The 20,429-nt window shown below is 36.2% G+C and overlaps 1 protein-coding gene across 8 annotated transcripts in view; it reads right to left on the bottom strand.

The window, feature by feature from the left end:
* Nucleotides 1-20,429, bottom strand: part of TMEM62 (transmembrane protein 62) — a 52,824-nt gene that overhangs the window by 9,580 nt on the left and 22,815 nt on the right. For all 8 annotated transcript variants that reach the window (XM_072624521.1, XM_072624522.1, XM_072624523.1 and 5 more), the window contains 3 exons: nucleotides 18,334-18,493; nucleotides 6,672-6,785; nucleotides 5,512-5,596 (listed from right to left, as the gene is read on the bottom strand). In XM_072624521.1, the coding sequence (XP_072480622.1) occupies nucleotides 5,512-5,596; nucleotides 6,672-6,785; nucleotides 18,334-18,493 (359 nt within the window). The remainder of the gene's footprint in view (nucleotides 1-5,511; nucleotides 5,597-6,671; nucleotides 6,786-18,333; nucleotides 18,494-20,429) is intronic.

The following is a 20,429-nucleotide window of genomic DNA, read 5'->3' as shown; positions in this document are numbered from 1 at the left end:
AAGGCTCGCTAACTGAAGAGAGGAAGTATCAGTATCAATCGAGAGCAGATTTAGAGCAGGAAGAAACCTTAGAGGTCATACTGCCTGCTGCCTCACTTTACAGAGGAGGAAACTGAAGAGAAAGGTTATGAAAAGAAAGCCTATGGTCACATGGCTAGTAGGTAGCTGACTAAGATTTGGATCTGGGTCCTAGGACTAAAAATCTGGTTGTTCTTCCCATTTACGCTGTTTCTCATCATCCAGGGCTACCCATATCATACCTTTAAGGGGCCTAATACTATCTGAACTAGAACCCATGTAACTTGACATGAAGCTAGATGAGATGGTAAATATGCTACACAAGAATTCAGATCCAAAAGATTATGATTGAAAACGTTATTGAGGCAAAATTCCCAAGATCTCTAGAACCTTTGCTTCAAATTAGCAAATTACAAATTGCAGACTGCCAGTTCAATCTGAGTCAACAATAGGATACGGTAGCAAAAAAAGCTCATGCTTCCTCAGGGTTGCAGTATGAGATGCAGGGTCTCAGATGAAGGAGGCACAGTGCCATTATATTCAGACACAGTCAGAACTCCACAACTGGAACATGTCCAGAAGGTGGTAACCAGGACAATGAGAGGACTTAGAGAACATATGGAAAGAATTGGAGATGTTTAACCTTGAGGTCTGTGGGTAAGAAATATCTTGAAGAAATGTCTTTAAGTGTTTGAAAATTTATCATGTAGAAGAAGGATTCAATTTGTTCTACTTGAAACAAAATGAGAACTAAGAACAATGAATGAAAGTTGCTGAGAGTCAGATTTATTATTGATATGAGGAAAAACTTCCAAGCAATGTGAGTTGTCCAAAAATGAAATGAGCATCACTTCTCATCTGGTCTATTTTAATAGCCTACTAATCATTCTCCCTTCGTCAAATCTCTACCCCCTCCATTCCATCCACTATACAGCTTCCAAAGTAATATTTCTAAATAATAATAATACCACCTAACATTTAAGCATTATTTGCAAATACTTTCTATATTTGCAAAGTGCTTTACAAATATTATTTCATTCTGTTGCCACAACAACCCTGAAAGGTAGGTGCTTTTATTATTCCCATATTATAGATAAGAATACTAACGTAGATGGACTAAGTGATTTGCCTACCATCACAAAGCTAGTAAGTGTCTGTGACTGGATTTGAACTCACATCTTCCTCAATCGAACTCCAGAGCTCTATCTATTGTGTCATCTTGCTGCAGAAGACAAACAGGTCAATCCCCTGCTCAATAAACTACAGTGGCTATCTGTTATCTCTAGGATCAAATAAACACCATAGAATGTGGTCCATCTTCTCTCACTGGAAGTCTTCAAGAAGAGTCTGGATGGTCACTGGTTGGGGATGTTATAAAATGGACTCTTACTAAGTTATAGATTGGACTAGAAGGTCTACAAAGACCTTTCCAACTGTCAGATACTATGACTCATTTGTAGTTCAGTTCGTAGCCATTTAAATGAGAAAGTCTTATGATGAAAGAAAGTCTGCGTTCACTGTGATATACCCTACCGTGTAGCATGACAGGGTCCCAAGAAGACCAGAGTTAGCTCCTATAGTTGCCCGGGCTAGATGTTAGCTCTGGTGGGACAATGAAAAGAGAGGGAACAGAAATAGCATAAGTATTTCCTGGTCAGCTAATTGAAACCCACAATATGGCCATAACTTCCATCTTGCTGCCTTCCCCAGTTTTCAACATGCTCCTAGGGTTATTTCTTGCAGGTACGTGTGGCTAATAATATCAAGACTAGATGGAATACATATAGGCAATGCATGAGTAAAGATCCTTTAGTACTTTGGAGAAATAAACTGCCTAGGATGTGATGCAGACATATTTTTGTCAGAAGGGTGTCCCAGAGAGTGAAACCTCTGAGGGGAAGTCATTGGCAAAAGGTCTAGGACACAAGGAAAGTGCATGATTTTCCTCTAAGTTGGGAAAATGCTTGCACAATTTCTCTTTCAAAATTGCAGACATGGGGAGCCAAGATGGCAGAGTAGAAAGACACACATACACTAGCTCTTCCCCCACAGCCTATAAAATACCTATAAAGAAAGATTCTCAACAAATTCTAGAGCAGCAGAAGCCACAGAACAATGGAGTGGGGGAGATTTCCAGCCCAGGGTGACCTGAAAGCCAACAGGAAAGGTCTGTCGTACCAGATGCGGAGTGGAACCCAATACAGCCTTGGCCCCAGCATGACTCTGGGAAGAGGACCCGAGCAGAATCCCCAGCAGCAGTAGCAGTGGTTTGCAGATCCCTCAACCCACAGGCGCCAAAGGTCAGTGAAAGAGTTTTTCAGCTGGCTCAGAAGGGAGCAGGGTCTTCCCATAGCTTGGGCCTCAGGTGGCTGGAGGCAGCAGAGGCTGCATTGGGCAGCAGCAGCTCCCACAGCAGCCTGCATCCATTGTTGGATTGTAAAAGCCCTGGGGCACTGAGCAGCTGATCCTTAACCTCAGCCCTTTGTGGAGGCCCTGCCCCCAACTAATGCTCCTGGAGGAATTGAGCAGCTTATCTGAATCTCAGCTCCCAGTGCTGGCTTGGTGGAACTGGAGGCCAGGTGATGGAGAGGAAACTCACAGATTATGGGCACAAAAGTTTCTGGTTGCTCCTAGACCAGTGTACATGCTTGATTGTGCCACCTTAGAGGAACTGAGATCTTATAGATCCCCAGAGTATACCCTACTCTTGACAAAAGACCCAAAAGTCAAGTAACTGCTTGGGAAAATGCCCAAAAAAGGGAAAAAAAATAAGACTATAGAAGGTTACTTTCTTGGTGAACAGATATTTTCTCCCATCCTTTCAGACAAAAGAGGAAGAACAATGCTTACCATCAGGGAAAGACATAAAAGTCAAGGCATCTGTATCCCAAACATCCAAAATAAATATTCAATGGTCTCAGGCCATGGAAAAGCTCAAAAAGGATTTTGAAAATCAAGTAAGAAAGGTGGAGGAAAAATTGGGAAGAGAAATAGAGAGATACAAGAAAATCATGAAAAGTGAGTTAACAATTGCTAAAGGAGACCCAAAAAAATGCTGAAGAAAATAACACCTTTAAAAATAGGCTAACTCAATTGGCAAAAGAGGTTCAAAAAGCCAATGAGGAGAAGAATGCTTTAAAAAGCATAATTAGCCAAATGGAAAAGGAGGTGCAAAAGCTCACTGAAGAAAATGGTTCTTTAAAAATTAGAATGGAACAGATGGAGGCTAATGACCTTATGAGAAACCAAGAAATCACAAAACAAAATTGCAGACATGTCCTTATTAAGAATTTTTAACCTAGGTTCCACAAACTTTTTTTAAAAAGTTTAATAAGTGTATTTTAATACAATTGGTTTCATTTGTCATCCTGTGTCCTTTATTTTATGCACTTAAAAATATCATTCTGAGAAGGGGCCCATGGTTAGTACCAACCAAAGGGGTTCATGACACACAAAAATGAACTCTTTGATAAAATGTGTTGATCTGCTTATAAAAATATAAGCATGTGTTCTAGGGCTGTATCCCAAAGAGATCTTAAAAATGAAAAAAGGTCCTACATGTACAAAAATATTTATAGCAGCTCTCTTTGTGGTGGCCAAGAACTGGAAATCAAGGAAATGCCCATCAATTGGAGAATGGTTGAACAAGCTGTGGTATATGAATGTAATGGAATACTATTGTGCTGTCAGAAATGACAAACAGGTGGACTTCAGAAATACCTGGAAAGACTTATGTGAACTGATGCTGAGTGAAATGGGCAGAACCAGGAGAACATTATACACAGTAACAGCCACAATGTCTGAGGACTGTTTCTGATAGACTTAGCCCTTCACAGCAATGCAAGGACCTAAAACATTCTCAAAGGATTCTTGATGCAAAATGCCATCTACAACCAGAGAAAAAACTATGGAATTGGAACACAGAATGAAGCAGACTATTTCCTCTTGTCTTTTGTTTTGTTTTGTTTCAGTTTTCCTCATAGTTTTTTCCATTCGCTTTAATTCTTCTATGCAGCATGACTAATGTGAAAATATGTTTAATAAGAATGTATATGTAGAACCCATATAAGATTGCAGGCCATCTTGGGAGAGAGAGGAGAAAAGGAGGGGGAAAAAATGGAAAACTTATGAAAGTGATTGTTGAAAACTGAAAACAGATAAATTAAATATTTAAAAAATTTTTTAAATATAAGCATGTGGAGGATTGGCAGATTAAGTTTTTCCTGGATTTGACTTTGCAAATATAGCAATTCAGTTCAATTCAGCAAGCATTTATCATACGCCTATTAAGTGCAAGGCACTGTATGAGGCTCTGGGGTTAAAAGATTAAAAACAAAACTACCTGAAAACCCTTGCCACCAAGGAGCCTACATTCCACTGGAATGAACCAATATGTAGAAAGGTAAGTAAATAAAAAGTATATAATAAGTGAATAAAAAATAATTCAAGTGTGTATGGAGAGCAATAAAAACTAGGGTAAAGAATGACTTCATTTAAGAGGTAGTGCTTGAGCTGAGCCTTTAAGAGACCTAGGTATATCAAGAGGCAGAAGGAAAGAAGAGGGAACACTCCAGGCATAGTGGATACCGTAGATGAGGGGACAGAGATGGGAGATGGAATGTTGTTTATAGAAATCCACCAAAAAAAGCTAGTTTGACAAGAACAGAGAATGCATGAGGAAGAATAATGTGAAATCAGTCTAGAATGGCCTGGAGCAAGATTGCAAAAGGCTTTAAATGCTAGAAGTATGTATTTTTTCCTAGAGATAATAGTGAGCCACTGAAACTTCTTGAGTTACATGGTCAGATTTGTGCTTTAGAAATATCAACCTGGCAGCTGACTGAAGGATAGATTGAAGAGAAGGGTTGCTGAGAGCAGGGAAACCAATTTTCAGATTACTGCAGTAGTTCAGGTGATAGGTAATAAGGCCCAAACCAAGTTGGTGGATGTATGAGTAAAGAGATATGAATAAACAGGACAGGTAAAAAAAAAGATGTAGAGGAAGAATCAATGTACTTTGGCAATGTAGTCAGCCAGCTACTCTTCCAATAGTTTGCCTAAGATTTACACTAAATAATTATAGCTGACTTTGAAATTGTCCCATGACCATAATATTCAGATTATGGATTTATTACCAAAAAAGAAAGATAACTGGAAATTTTCTTCAAGGCAAGGTGTTTTAGAATAAGATAGAAGTTTAAAGGAAGAAACTAAAACTCTTAAAAGCTCATACCAAGATAGAATATATTAAGATTTATTACTTTACAATAGAGTTGGCATTCAGTTTACTCATCTATAAAATGGGGATAATAATAGCACCTACTTCACAGAGTTGTTACAAGGAAAATATGAGATAACATGTAAAGTTCTTTGCAAGCCTTATCATGTTATGTGTTAGTTTATTATTATTAATATTATTCAGTTAAACTGGTATTTGAAAATAGTCTTCTTAGCCCCCAAATTTTGTGGTTTTATTAAAGCAGTAAATCTTACCTTTCAGTTTTATTTTTCTGAAGTGCCTGAAAGTCATAAGCAAGAATTGTAGGGCCACCACAATCAAAATAAACAAGATCTGGGCCTACAAAGAAATACATGCTAACGTGAATTACAGAAGTTCTATAAACCCAAGTTAAAGAAGGTATAGATTTTTAATATTTCAAATGGAAATGGCATCATTTGTAATGACCAAAGAAGGAAGTAGTATAGTCAGAAATAAGTCATTCCAAACATCCTCCCATCGAAAGAAAAATTTCAACAACTTGTTTCAATACTAAAATTTACAAAACCTCTTGACTTTTCAATAGAAGTGTGAGCATTAGGGATAGGCATGGAATGTGGCATAGTTTATGCTGTCAGACAGTCACAGTGATGGTTCATCTAATTTAAATTATTTTTTGCTAAAAATTTAAAAATAGGGAGTAAGTTTAAGAGAAAATCAGTGAGGGATATAAATAAAAGGTAACAATAAAATTTGTGCAGTCAATTGATTTTCTATAGTCATTCTGTTCCTAAACTATCACAAAGCTCACAAAATAGCTCTCTTTAGGTTGGGCTGAGAGATTTGGGGTTTCTGTTTTGTTTCATTTTTTAAAATGAGGTTCTATGAGGGTAAATAACATTTATATTTAAGGCAGAGACTTCTTTTTTTTACAGAGTACTTATGTCAACAAATACATACTGGTAGATTGATTGCTTAACTGGTTTCGAGTCAGCACATACAACACAGAAAACCACAATATTAAAAATCCTTCATCTAAGCCAACACCACCTGAAATTCCTAGAATTTATGGCACTTAGGACAGTATCTATATAGATATATAGATCTATATAGATAAAAAGTCCTGCATAATTTACAAGTGCTTTCACATCTATTCACTTGATTGTCACAATTTTGTTGTGTTTATTCTAAGTGCTCCTTGTCCATATGTCTGCTTCTAATTTAAAGTATCTTCAGAGCATTTTATACACATTCATTTTAAGACAAGTTCTTTCAATTACAGTTTTCTTCTTTTATGTCCTCTTCTCAGTTTCACTGTCACTGGCATAATAGAGTGACCACCTTCTTTAGGAACTTAAATGCTGCAAAATTCTACCTAACTATAAACAGACAAATATGCGAACACACACAGACCCATCTGGCGAAATACACTTACCACAACATAGTGATCGGTTAGGAGAATGAATGATGGCATAAAGTCAAATTTGACGTGAATGTCTCCTTTTATAGAAAATTCGTGTGCAACAATCTTATTTCTTCCAGTGGAATCCTAGGTATAAAGACAATAGAAGATAAGCTTTCATACACATTTAATGTACTGAAAAATGCACCAAAAATATATTTTCAAGAAAATTTCCCACAAAAGCAATAAAAGTTCTCATTGAATCTTTTAGATTTCTTCTTTTATTCCTTTGCCTCTTTATAAACACATCCAAACAGTGGCTCCTATATAGGTGCTACTTAATTTCTTGTTTAAATTTTATTGATTGAAATGTGAGAGTGCCTTCAAAAATGAGGTATGAAAATTGCTTTACTCTTTTGAGTTAGTAAAAGGAAGCTAGTCTAAGTATCTACAAACTACTATGTTTCTAGGAACCTTGCAGGTATTCAATTAATGTTAAAAGAATGAATGGTTAATATGTGGAGTATACAAAGGTATAAAGAGATAAAATTCAGTTTTGAATCCTGAATTCAATTTTAACTTATCAATACTAAATGCTGAAAACTGTAATTCTTCCACTGTTGTATGAAAGGACTGATAAAAATCTTCTAATACATGATTTCGTATATCTTTGAGGATACAACTATATAGGCAATGAAGTCTCTTTTTTGCCTCAATTTTTTTGTTTTCTTTTTTTTCAAAAAACATGTATTATTTATTTTGATATTCTTTTCTTTATAAGTTTTGAGTTCCAAATTCTCTCTCTCTCTCCCTTTTTATTTCTCCCCCATTCACGGAGAAGACAAATTATATATCAATTACACATATGAAATCATGGAAAGTATATTTCCATATTAGCCATGTCACAAAAAAGCAAGAAAAATAAAGTAAGAAAACCATACTTCAATTTGCACTGATTTCCTCAGTTTTTTCTCTGGAGGTGGACAGCATTTTTTTGATCATGACTCCTTTGGAACTGTCGGTTCACTGTTTTGATTCTAGTAACTAAGTCTTTCACAGCCGATCATAATGACAACCTTGCTGTTACTGTATACAGTGATTCTGGTTCTGCTCACTTCATTTTCTATCAGTTCCTATAGGTCCTGCCAAGTTTTCCTAAAACCACACCCATCAACATTTCTTATAGCACAAACACATTCCATCACAATCATATGCCACATTGTGGTCAGCTGTTCCCCAACTGATGTGTGTCCTTTCAATTTCCAATTCTATATCACCACAATATCTTTGTACATATAGGTCCTTTTCTTTTTTCTTTGATCTCTTTGGAAGTACAGACCTAGTAATGGCATTGCTGGGTCAAAGAACAGGCATAGTTTTGCCTTTTGGACAAAGTTCCAAATTTTTCTCCAGAAGAACGAGACCAGTCACAACTCCACCAACAGTCTTTCAGTGTACCTATTTCCCCACATCCCTTTCAGCAGTTATTTCTGACAGGTGTGAGAGGCTACATCAGAGTTGTTTCAATTTGCATTTCTCTAAGCAGTCATGATTGAGAGCATTTTTCATGTGACCAAGTGTGGCTTTCGTTTCCTCTTCTGAAGACCGCCTGTGCGTATCTCTCTGACAGTTCACTAATTGGGGGGCTGGCCTTTTTGGCTTTGCTTGTTTTTCTTATTTTCTTATTTAGTATTTTATTTTTCCCCAGTTACATGTAAAAACAATTTTTAAAATTTGTTTTTAAAACTCTGAGTTCCAAATTCTCTCCCTTTCTTCCCCCACCCCATTGAAAAGGCAAGCAATTCAATATAGGCTTTACATATGTAATCATGCAAAACATTTCCATGATAGTCACATGGTAAAAGAAAACACAGACCCCCAAAAAAGCCCTCAAGAAAAAGAAAGCAAAAAGTGTGCTTCAGTCTGTATTGAGACACCATCAGTTCTTCCTCTGGGGATGGAGAGCGTTTTTCATCACAAGTCCTTCAGAGCTGCTTTGCATCATTGTATTGCTGACAATGGCTAGGTCATTCACAACTGATCATCTTAACAACATTGCTATTACTTTGTACACAGTATATCTTACTTTACATCAGCTCATGCAAGTCTCTCCAGGCTTTTCTGAGAGCATCCTGCTCATCATTTCCCATAGCACAACAGTATTCCATCACAATTACATATGGCAACTTGTTTAACACTTTGCCATTTGATGAGCATCCCCTCAATTTCCAATTCTTTGCTCCCCCCCCCCCCGGAAAACAGCTGTTATAAATATTTTTGGACATATAGGTCCTTTTTCTTTTTGTTTTTTATCTCTTTTGGGATATAGACTTAGTAGTGGCATTGCTAGGTCAAAGGGTATGCATGGTTTTAAAGCTCTTTGAGCATAGTTCCAAATTACTCTAAAGAATGGTTGAATCAAAGTCATTCCCCAATTGATAAATGGTCAAAGGATATGAACAGGCAATTTTCAGAGGAAGAAATTAAAGCTACCTATAATCATATGAAAAAATGCTCTAAATCACTATTGATTAGAGAGATGCAAATCAAAACAACTCTGAGGTACCACATCACACCTATAAGATTGGCAAACATGACAGAACAAGAAAATGATAAATGCTGGAGAGGATGTGGGAGAGTTGGAACACTAATTCATTGTTGGTGGAGCTGCGAGCGCATCCAACCATTCTGGAGAGCAATTTGGAACTATGCCCAAAGGGCTACAAAAATGTGCATACCCTTTGACCCAGCAATATCGCTACTAGGACTATATCCCCAAGAGATCATAAAAATGGGAAAGGGTCCCACATGTACAAAAATATTTATAGCAGCACTCTATGTAGTTGCCAAAAACTGGAAGTCAAGGGGATGTCCATCAATTGGGGAATGGCTGAATAAATTATGGTATATGAATGTAATGGAGTACTATTGTGCCATAAGAAATGATGAACAAGAAGACTTCAGAGAGGCCTGGAAGGACTTATATGACCTGATGCTGAGTGAAAGGAGCAGAACCAGGAGAACTTTATGCACAGCAACAACCACAGTGTGTGAGAGTTTTTTCTGGTAGACTTAGATTTTTGTAATAACACAAGAACTTCTTACAAAAAAAAAAAAAATCCCAATGGTGGATCTCAAGGCAAAATGCCTTCCACACTCAGAGAGAGAAATATGGAAGTCACTCACATAATGTAGCAGATCATGTTTGTGTATGTGTATGTGTTTGTGTATCATGTTCTGATTTGTTATACGATTTCTTTCATTTATCTTAGTCTGACTACATAGCATGACTATAGTGAAAATATACTCAATAGGAAAGTATATGTAGAATCTATACAGAATTGTATGCAGTCGTGGGGAGGGAGGGGGGTAGTGGGGGGTAGGTGGGGGGGATAAAATCGCAATTGTATGGCAGTGATTGTTAAACATTAAAAAATAAAAATAAAAAAAATATTAAAAAAAAAAAGAATGGTTGAATCAGTTCACAATTCCACTAACAGTGCATTAATGCCCCATTTTTCCAACATTTGTCATTTACCTTTTCTGTCCTATTAGCCAATCTAATAGGTAAGAGGTAGTACCTCAGAATTGTTTTAATTTGCATTTCTCCAATCAATAGTGAGAGTATTTTTTCATATGGCTATAGATAGCTTTGATTAGTTCATCTGAAAACTCTACATATCTTTTGATCATTTATCAATTGGCAAATGGTTATTCTTTTTATAAATTTGACTCCATTCTCTATATATTTGATAAATGAATCCTTTATCAGAAAAACTTTCTTCAAAATTTTTTTTCACACCTACTATTGCTAACTGTATTTCCCTTCATCCTATTCCTCCACTCCCATTCATTCTGCTCTCTCTCCTTTTACCCCGTCCTTCCTCAAAAGTGCTCCTGCCCCCAATCTGCCCTCCCTCCTGTCACCTCCACCCCTTGCTTACCTCCTTTTCCTCCTACTTTTCTGTAGCGTAAGATAGATCTTTATACCCAGTTGAGTGCGTATGTTATTCTGTCTTTGGAATTACTCTTCTTTTTATAAATCTGACTCAATTCCCTGTATATCTGAGAAGAGACCTTTATCAGAGAAACTTGCTATAAACATTTTTGGATATTGCTTCACCGTCTACGGTATCTTTTAGCAAAACATGATTCCCTGATTATCTGCGCTTTTGCTTTGCCTGAGATTATGACTGCTTTGTTGTTCAGTCATGGAAGTTGCGTCTGAATCTCTGTGACTCCTTTGGGGTTTTCTTGGCAGAGACGCTGGAGTGATTTGCCATTTTCCTCTCCAGCTCATTTTAAAGATGAGGAAACTGAGGCAAACAGGATGAAGCAACTTGCCCAGGGTCACACAGCTCCTAAGTGTCTGGGGTCAGATTTGAACCCAGCAAGATGAGTTTTCCTGATTCCAGGCCCAGGACCCTATCTGCTATGACATCAGCTGCCTCATGACCGCTGCCTCTGCCTTTTTTACTTCAGCTGAAGCATTCTGTTCCAGCTCTTTATTTTAAATCTGTTCATGTGTTTCTCTGTCAAGTGTGTTTCTTTGTTGGATTCTGGTTTCTAATTCATTCTGCTGCCCACTTCTGCTTTAGGAATGAGCTCATCCTATTCACATTCAGTTATAATTACTGTTCATTTCTCTCCACTCTATTTTCTTCTGCTTATCCTTCTCTTTCTCTTTTTATCCCATCCCTCCTCAAAAGTCTGTATTACTTCTGACCTCCCTTAATCTTCTCTCTCTTTTATTATCTACCTCACCTTTTCTCTTATCCTCTTCCCCTCCTACTTCCCTATTTGGAATAGGTAAGACAGATTTCTTTACCCAGCTTATTGTGTATATATTGTTCCCTCTTTGAACCAATTCTGATGAGGGAGATCCAAACTTTGCCTGCTACCACCACTCCCTTTATGTTGCATGCCTCTTTTATGTGAGAAAAATTTCCCCATTCTACGTTTCTCTTCCCCCTTCTCACAGTGTATCGTCTTGTACACTTCTTTTTTTGGAAATCATCACAATAGAACTGATTCACTCCCTTGCCCTCTGTCTATGTGAATGCCTTCTAACTATCCCTCTAATGATAAAGTTCTTAGGAGTTACATGTATCATCTTCCCATATAAGAGTCTAAACAGCTTCACTTTATTGAGTCCCTTATGAATACTCTTTAGTGTTTACTTTTTTATGCTTCTTTTGAGTCTTCTACTAGAATGTCAAATTTTCTACTCAGTTTTGGTCTTTTCAGCAAGAATTCTTGAAAGTCCCTTATTTCATTAAATATCCAGAAGAACTGTACTCAGTTTTGCTGGGCAGGTTATTCTTGGCTGTAATCCTAACTCCTTTGTCTTTTGGCTGTAATCCTAACTTCTTTGTCTTCCAGAAAATCATATTCCAAGACTTCAATTCCTTTGACATGGAAGCTGTAAAATTGTGTGTAATTGTGACTATAGCTCACTGATATTTGATTTATTTCTTTCTGGCTGCTTGCAATATTTTCTCCTTGACCTTGAAGCTCTAGAATCTTACTATAATATTCCTGGGAGTTTTCATTTTGTGATCTCTTTCAGGTGATCAGTAGATTCTTTCCATTTCTATTTTACCTTCTAGGTGTGATATCGGAGGAGTTTTCTTTTATAATTTCTTGAAATATAGTATCTAGCCTCATTTTGAATCATGGCTTTCAGTTAGTCAAATAATTCTTAAATTATCTCTCCTTGATTTTTTTCCAGGTCAGTTGTTTTTCCATTGAGATATTTTCACATTTTCTTCTATTTTTTCATTCTTCTGACTTTGTTTTATTGGTTATTGAAGTCATTAGCTTCCACTTGCCTAATGCTAATTTTTAATTATTTTCTTCACTGAGCTTTGGCACCTCTTTTTCCATTTGGCCAATTCTGCTTTTTTAAGGAATTCTTTTCTTCAGTGAATTTGAGTTCTTTTCTTCAGTGAGTTTGTGTAGCTCCTTTTCCATTAGGCCTATTTTGCTTTTAAAGGAATTCTTCAGTGAATTTTTGTGCCTCTTAACATTAGGCCAGTTCTATTTTTTAAGGTGTTATTTTCTTCAGCATTTTTTGTGCCTTCTTTTCCAAGCTGTTCTCTTTTCATAATTTTCAATTCCAATTAGCACTTTTCTTTGAAGCTTTGGTTATAGGGGTTTTCACATTGTTATCTCCTTCTGAGTTTGTGTCTTAGGCTTCCCTGTCTCTGTAATAGCTTTTTATGGTCAAATTCTTTTTTGTTGTTATTTGCTCATTTTCATAACCTACCTCTTGACTCTGAACTTAATGTTGAAGTTGGGCACTGCTCCCCTGGGGGAGGAGGCACTGTCTCAAGGTTTAGGCTTTTTCATGATGCTATTTTCACAGCTAGTTCTGAGGGTCTTCAAATTCTCAGTGTTTCCAAAGTGGTGTGATCCAAGAAGAGATGGAGTCACTGCTCTCCTGGTCTGCTCTCTGGTTTTTACCCACTAAGGGCCCCTGCTGCCCTGCAACCATAAACATTAATGCTCCTCTCTTCCCTGCAGCTCTGACCAAGACCCTTACTCCCTGGACACAAGGGCTCCTCTCCACCTTATGATCCAGAAATGAGTATGAGCAATAGAGTTGCTAATCAGTGCCAGCTGAACCCAATGCCAGCAAAAGGTCCCCTGTAGTCTTTTTCTGATGAGTTGTCTGATCTTCTTACTGTTTCTGAGCTGAGAGCTCCCCAAGCTGCTGTTGCTGCTGCTTCTGCTACTGTTGCAGCTGCCCCCAAGGTCCACCACTCATGCTACTGCCCCACTCTCGGCTGACTCCCACTGTGATCTCACAGACCTCTCCTGCTAATCTCCTAAGTTGTTTTAAACTCAAAAATATGTCCCATTTGATCTTCTGTTGACTCTGCCTCTCCACAATTTGATCTGAGGTATTATTTTAAAATTGTTTGGAAGAGAATGTTAGAAGACTTCACCTGCATTGCTCCCAGTACTCCACCATCTTGGTTCTACCTCCTGATAATGAGCTTTCAGTGCTGGCAAATTTGAACTGATTCACTGGAGCCTTGTAGGATTGGGAGGGATGGCAGTGTGTGTGAGGTGGAATGGCATAGTGTTCAGTGTTCTGGGGCTCCTGAAAATATCTTTTGCCTATGTACATATCTGAAAGTTCTGGAGTTGTCCTTGGATGTGGGTACTATATAATTCAAGTATCAAAACAGACTCACTACTCAGGAGTGCTAGATGGCAATTATCTCTGTCCCAAGTTCAGATTAGAGCTATTTATCAGACTTTACTGACAAAGCCCACTCTCTCATTCCTTAGCAATCCATGGGGAACCACAGGATGGAATAATTAGCATAGTAAATCCTTAGTTATTTAGAGATTAGCCTTTTAGAACCCTCAAGGATCTGAAACAGTTTTAAGTCCCCAAAATAAGCCCCTCAGAAAAGTAATAACAAAAAACTAGTCCTTGAACAAGCAACAACAAAAATAGCTGTATTTTCTGAAGGATAACTGTAATATTTCAACCTGATATGGCATTAGAAAACTACCTTATAACCAATTAAAAAATAATTAACAAATTGCAAGGCAAGGACAAACAGGAACTATATGAACACAATTACAAGACATTTTTCACACAAATAAAGTCAGATCTGAACTGGAAAAATATTAATTGCTCATAAGTAGGCCAAGCCAATATAATAAAAATGACAATTCTACCTAAATTAATTTGCTTATTTAGTATGCTAATCAAAGTACCAAAAATAAATGTACACAGCTAGAACAAAAATAATAAAAATCATATGGAAGAAAAAAAGGTCAAGAATATTAAGGGAATTAATGGGAAAAAAATATGAATGAAGGTAGCCTAGCCATATTAGATCTCAAACTGCATTACTAAGTGGTAATCATCAAAACAATTGGTACTGGCTAAGAAACAGAGCGGTGGATCAGTGGAATAGATTAGATATATAATATACAGTAGGTAATAACTACAGTAATATAGTGTTTGATAAATGGAAAGATCCCAGTTTTGGGGACAAGAATTCATTATTTGACAAAGATTGCTGGGAAAATTGAAAAGCAGTTTGGCAGAAACTAGGAAAAAACCAATACCTCACATCATATACCAAGATAAGATCAAAATGGGTACATGGTTTAGACATAAAGGTGATACCATAAGCAAATTAGGGGAACATGGAATAATATACCTGTCACATCTGTGGAGAAGGGAAGAATTTATGACCAAACCAAGGGATAGAGAGCATTACAGGAAGTAAAATGGGTAATTTTGGTTACATTAAGTTAAAAAGGTTTTGCACAAACAAAACAAATGCAGCCAAGATTAGAAGAAAAGCAGAAAACTGGGAGAAATTTTTTATAGCAAGTTTATCTCATAAAGACTTTATTCTCAAGAACTGAGTCAAATTTATTTTAAAAATTAGTCATTCCTCAATTGATAAATGGCCAAAGGATATGAATAGACAGTTTTCAGAAGAATAAATCAAAGCTACCTATAGTCATATGAAAAAATACTCTAAATTACTACTGATTAGAGAAATAGAAATTAAGGCAACTCTGAGGTACCACCTCACACCTACAACATTAGTTAATATGACAGAAAAGGGAAATGACTAATGTTGGAAGGAATGTGGGAAAATTGGGATACTAATGCACAGTTGGCAGAATTGTGAACTGATCCAAATCATTCTGGAGAGCAATTTGGAATTATGCCTAAAAGGGCTATAAAATTGTGCATATCCCTTGACCCAGCAATACCACCACTAGGTCTTTATCCCAAAGAGATTTTTTTTAAAAAAGAAAAGGACTTTCATGTACAAAAATATTTACAGCAGCTTTTTTGTGGTGATAGAGGAGGGGATGATCTTTAATTGTGGAACAGCTAAACAAGCTGTGGTATTGATTCTATATGATTGTGATGGAATGCTATTATGCTATAAGCTGACGGATCTGAGCAGGCTGATTGAAGTAAGCAGAACTAAGAGAATATTGTACACAGTGGCATCAATATTGTATGATGATCAACTGTGAATGACTGAGCTATTCTCAGCAATAAAAAGATCCAAGACTGAAGGACTTATGATGAAAACTGCTAGCCACCTCCGGAGAAAGAACTTCTGGAGTCTGAACGCAGATTGAAGCAGACTATTTTTTACTTTATTTTTTTGCAGTTTTTTTATTCTGTGCTTTCTTTCACAACATGTCTAGTATGGAAATATGTTCTGCATGACTGTACATATGTTGCTGTTATTCAGTTGTTTCAGTCACATCTCACTCTTCATGATCCCACTTGGGTTTATTTGTTTTTTTGCAAAGACAATGGAATGATTTGCCATTTCCTGCTCTAGCTCATTTTACACGTGTAACTTATATCACATTACTTGCCTTCTCAATGAAGGGAAAGAGGGAGAGAAAGAATTTGGAACTTAAAAAAAAGAATGCTAATTATTTTTACACATAATTGCAGAAAAATAAAATAAAATAAACAAATTTCAAAAATGTTGTATATCTTTCAGATTCTGGGCATAGCTAAAGTCAAAGACTGAGAGCTTTAAAAAATTATGACTGGAATTATGTCTGTAAATAAATCTTTTTTTTTTTTTTTTTGGTCTTTTGAAGAAAAAGTCTTTAGAAGTACAAGTTCTAGAAATGATGTGGAAAAACTCCTTTACGTTCTATGATCACTGAGTAAAAATAAGAAAATCACAGGATCATAGATTTAGTGTTGAAATGGACAGTGGAGTCCATCGAATCCAAACCCCTCATTTCATATATGAGGGTATCAAGGCCTAGAGATCAAGTGACCTGCCAAGGCTTAGGTTGACAAAGAGGTGCCTGCAGTTACTTTTATTAGTGACCCAGAAAACAGATAATAATTTGAATTTGCTGATAGGTCATAAGATACTGAGGGCAACAGTAAAAAACATTATTATTTTCATGGGAAAGTCATGGGAACTACTTAGGGAAAAGTTACTTCAGTCTTTGATTTACAAATTAATTTTATTCAAAGGCAAAATATAAATTATCTATCTTTATATTGCCCCAAAGTTCAGATAGTTGCTTAGCCTTCACTTCACTTTTATGAAAGTACAGTGGCCCAAAAATAAGTTTATTTTAAGGAGTCCTTGAAGAAATCAAGTTTGTAATGAGAGTGCCATACAAAGTCAGCTCAATGTCCCAAATCATCTATAGCTACAACTATTGCTATTACCACACAGTGAAATAAAAATTGTATATAATGTTGAATATGACTCCTCTGAGAAAAAGCTTATTCTCAGTATATTCTAAGAAAGCAAGGGAAAAAATGCTACATATTATAAAGACTTGCATCAAAAGATGTTTTAAATAGCTGAAGGTCAAAGTGCTAGGACTTTTTCAATCTATGAAATTTTCATACAAACTGAGTCCTTCTCTAATGATGCCAGATAAATGCGATTTATTGTATTATATTTTGGGTATACTATAGATTAAATAGGATTGGGGGGGTACTTATCATTTATAGAACTGTTTCTATGGAAAAATGTGTTCTGAGTTCCAGATGGCCAACTTAAAAATAAACTTTACAAGCTCATTCATAATTTCGGATTGTCTGTAACTGAACATTTTAAATGCTTGCTAAGTAACTTCTAGAGTCTGCTGTTTCAAAATTATTACTATTAGTCACCCAAAAGTTAGAGAGGAAGAGAACATTATTAGGAGTGTTCATCAGTGGCATAATAACCAGGATTTGAGAAAACACTTCCAGGAGAAAAAGAATTGTAGTGAGAGTGATTTTCTAAGAAATTAAAAAATAATTCCCACCTCTTCTATTGTCTCCTTTGCTACCACTTCTCCTATCCCCTCTATCTATTCCTTTCTAGCTTAGTTGGCAAAGAAATGACAAAGCTATCTCTAGATTACAAAAAATTCCCACAAAGCAAAGCCCTTGCTACCAAAAGACCACAGTCTAGTAGCTTCTCTGATTTCCCCTTTCTTCTCCCGCTGTTTTGTGTTCAGTTTAAAGCAGTCTTAAAGGGGTTTTTCTGTGTGTCATAGAAACCTCTTCTTAGAATAATGTTTTTAAATGCATAAAATAAATGCATAGGATTATAAAGGACTCCTGTTACATTGAAATGTAATTATCAAATTTTTTTTAAAAAAACAAGTTAGACAAGGACCCAAGACAATTCCAAAGGACCCGTAAAAAAAGCTCTCCATCTCCAGAGAGAGAACTAATGCGTCTGGAGTGCTGATTGAAGCATACTTCTTTTCTTTTCTTTTTCTTAGGACTTTTTGTGTATTTTCTTTTGCAATATGGAAATATCTTTTGCATGACTTCATCTATATAATTGTTAGCATACTGCCTGTTTTCTCAAGGTGTGGGGGAGGGGGAGGAGGGAGAGAATTTTGAACTCAAAATTTTAAAAAATGAATGTTAAGATTTTTTGCATGTAATTGGGAACTATTTAATAAGGTAAATAAAAATAGATTTTAAAAAACCCAAGTTCATCGACCCCCAAGTTAAGAGCCTCTAGGCTGAAGCTATGATTTTTCTCGTGTGTTCAGGACAAAATGAATGTGATGTATAAGCAGACTGATGATAAAAATCAATTTTTTTTTCAATTTGGTGAGAAAATTTCCAAAGCACAGTTAAAAGTGAATTCAACCCACTTAAGCATGTGTTTATAGTGCAAATTAAGAAAAAAAAAGACCTTACCTGAACAATTACCTTTATCACATGGGACTCTTCACTATAATTTCTAGGATTCCACTTCAGTATGAAAATAGGACCAGAGAGATGAACAGCATTCCCCAAATAAACATCATCAATCTTAACTGTGACAGAGGTGATAGAGGATGGTGAGAAGGCCAAGATTCTAAAAGGAAAATATGCATAAATGTATGATGTTAAGAATTTGGGTCCCTTTTTATTAGAAAGGATGTACTCTGATAGGGGTATACTGAAAAGGTGCAGTTGAAAAAATGGGGTTTTTTTTCTGCTTTCTAGGGAAAATAGAAACAGTTTACTTTGGACAAAGCCAAATTGCTTAAGAAAGCTGGATCAAATGCTATTGAGGGCCTTGAAGATGAAAACTAACTTCTAAAGTTCCTTCTTACTCAAGATCTGTGATTCCATGATTCAGATCTTGAGTTGGATCTAAAATTAGTTGGAGTCAAGAAGATTTAAGCTCAAATCCAGACTTATATACTTACTAGCTATGGGAGCCTGGGCAAGTCACTTAATCCTGTTTGCCTCAATGTCCTCATCTGTATAATGAGCTGGAGAAGAAAATGGCAAACCACTACAGTATCTTTGCCAAGAAAACTCCAAATGGGATCACAAAGAGTTGGATTTGACTGAAACAACTGAACGGTAACAACAAAGTGAGGGAAGAATGATTCTGACAATTTTAACCTAAAGAGGAGCTAGTATTTCTCACATTAATCGTGATTTGAAGTTTTTTTTACACAGCCTAAAAGTTCCATACTTTTGATAAAATATTATAAATTGGTTTGCCACTGGAGGATTTATGGTCCAGAAGAAAAAGAATGAACTTACAAGAGAAGGTATTTCAGATACTATCACTAACTGGGATCTCAATGTAACCTTGGTGAATCTTCTGACTATTTTATCTCTATATTCCACGTAACTATTCCAAGTATGGGAAGTATTAGGGCCCACTGACTATATTTAGCTTATTTAGCTCACAAGTATTAAGAAATTTATTTCAGTTATGCCCAAGGTGTGATTCTGCAATATGACTTTAAAAACGTTTTGCTATGATATTCTAAAAGACCGATATATGGATGCTACTCTGTGAAGATAGCATTTTTTTCTATGAGATGACATTCCTCAATTTCCAAAGCAAACAGCGCCTAGTTTATAGTAATAATAAATGCTTATTGACTGATCAGGCTTAGAAATGAGGAAAAGAAAAAATTTTGAAAATTCTTATACACTAGAACATTAGGGATTAAGATACTATAATAATTCTGGCAAGGTTTACCTATTTTTATTAAATAAAAGAGATGTAAAATTTTTCAAAATAATAGCATTAGTAAATGATTATTGCTCCAAATGACTAATAGAGAAACACAAATTAAAACAACTCTGAAGTTTCATCTCGTATATTGGCTCGATGACAAAAGAGAAAAATAGTCAATATTGGAAGGGTTGAATGAAGACAGGCATACAAATACACTTTTGTTGGAATTGTGAATTAATTCATCCATTTTGGGAAGCAATTAGGAATCATGAGAGAAAGAAATTACAAAATTGTTCATACTCTTTGACTCAGAGATGCTACTACTCAGCATCTTATACTTATCCTTAGTAACCCCAAGCAGGTCAGAAAGGCCTCATGTATGCCAAAATATGCAGAGTAAAACCTTGTACAGTAGCAAAGAACTGGTAACAAAGTAGGTATCCATTGACTGGATAACAGTTGGAAAAATTAGTTCTATAACTGAAATATTTCACTGTGAGAAAAGGAAAATAGGAGACTTACATGAGAAGATCTGATTGAATAAACTAATTCCAAGTCAAAGAAAGCAGAACCAGAAAAAAATACACAATGACTAAAACTAATGTAAATGAAAAGAACACTAAGCCCACTCAACACTAAGTAATCGGCCCTGAAAGAGAAGAGAAAGTATTCCCAGTAAAGAAGTGGGGACTACGGCGCATCAGCTGGTTTTGCTTTGTGGTGAGGGAGAGAGGTCACCTGGACAGGAGTAGGGTAGATTAAAACAACTATGATGTAAAAAAACGAAGGTATCAGGAGAACTACTAGTGTTTCTTTTTAAAAGATC

The sequence above is a fragment of the Notamacropus eugenii genome, chromosome 7 (genome assembly GCF_028372415.1).
Source record: "Notamacropus eugenii isolate mMacEug1 chromosome 7, mMacEug1.pri_v2, whole genome shotgun sequence".
Taxonomy (NCBI): domain Eukaryota; kingdom Metazoa; phylum Chordata; class Mammalia; order Diprotodontia; family Macropodidae; genus Notamacropus; species Notamacropus eugenii.
This window is presented reverse-complemented; position numbering and strand designations above follow the sequence as displayed.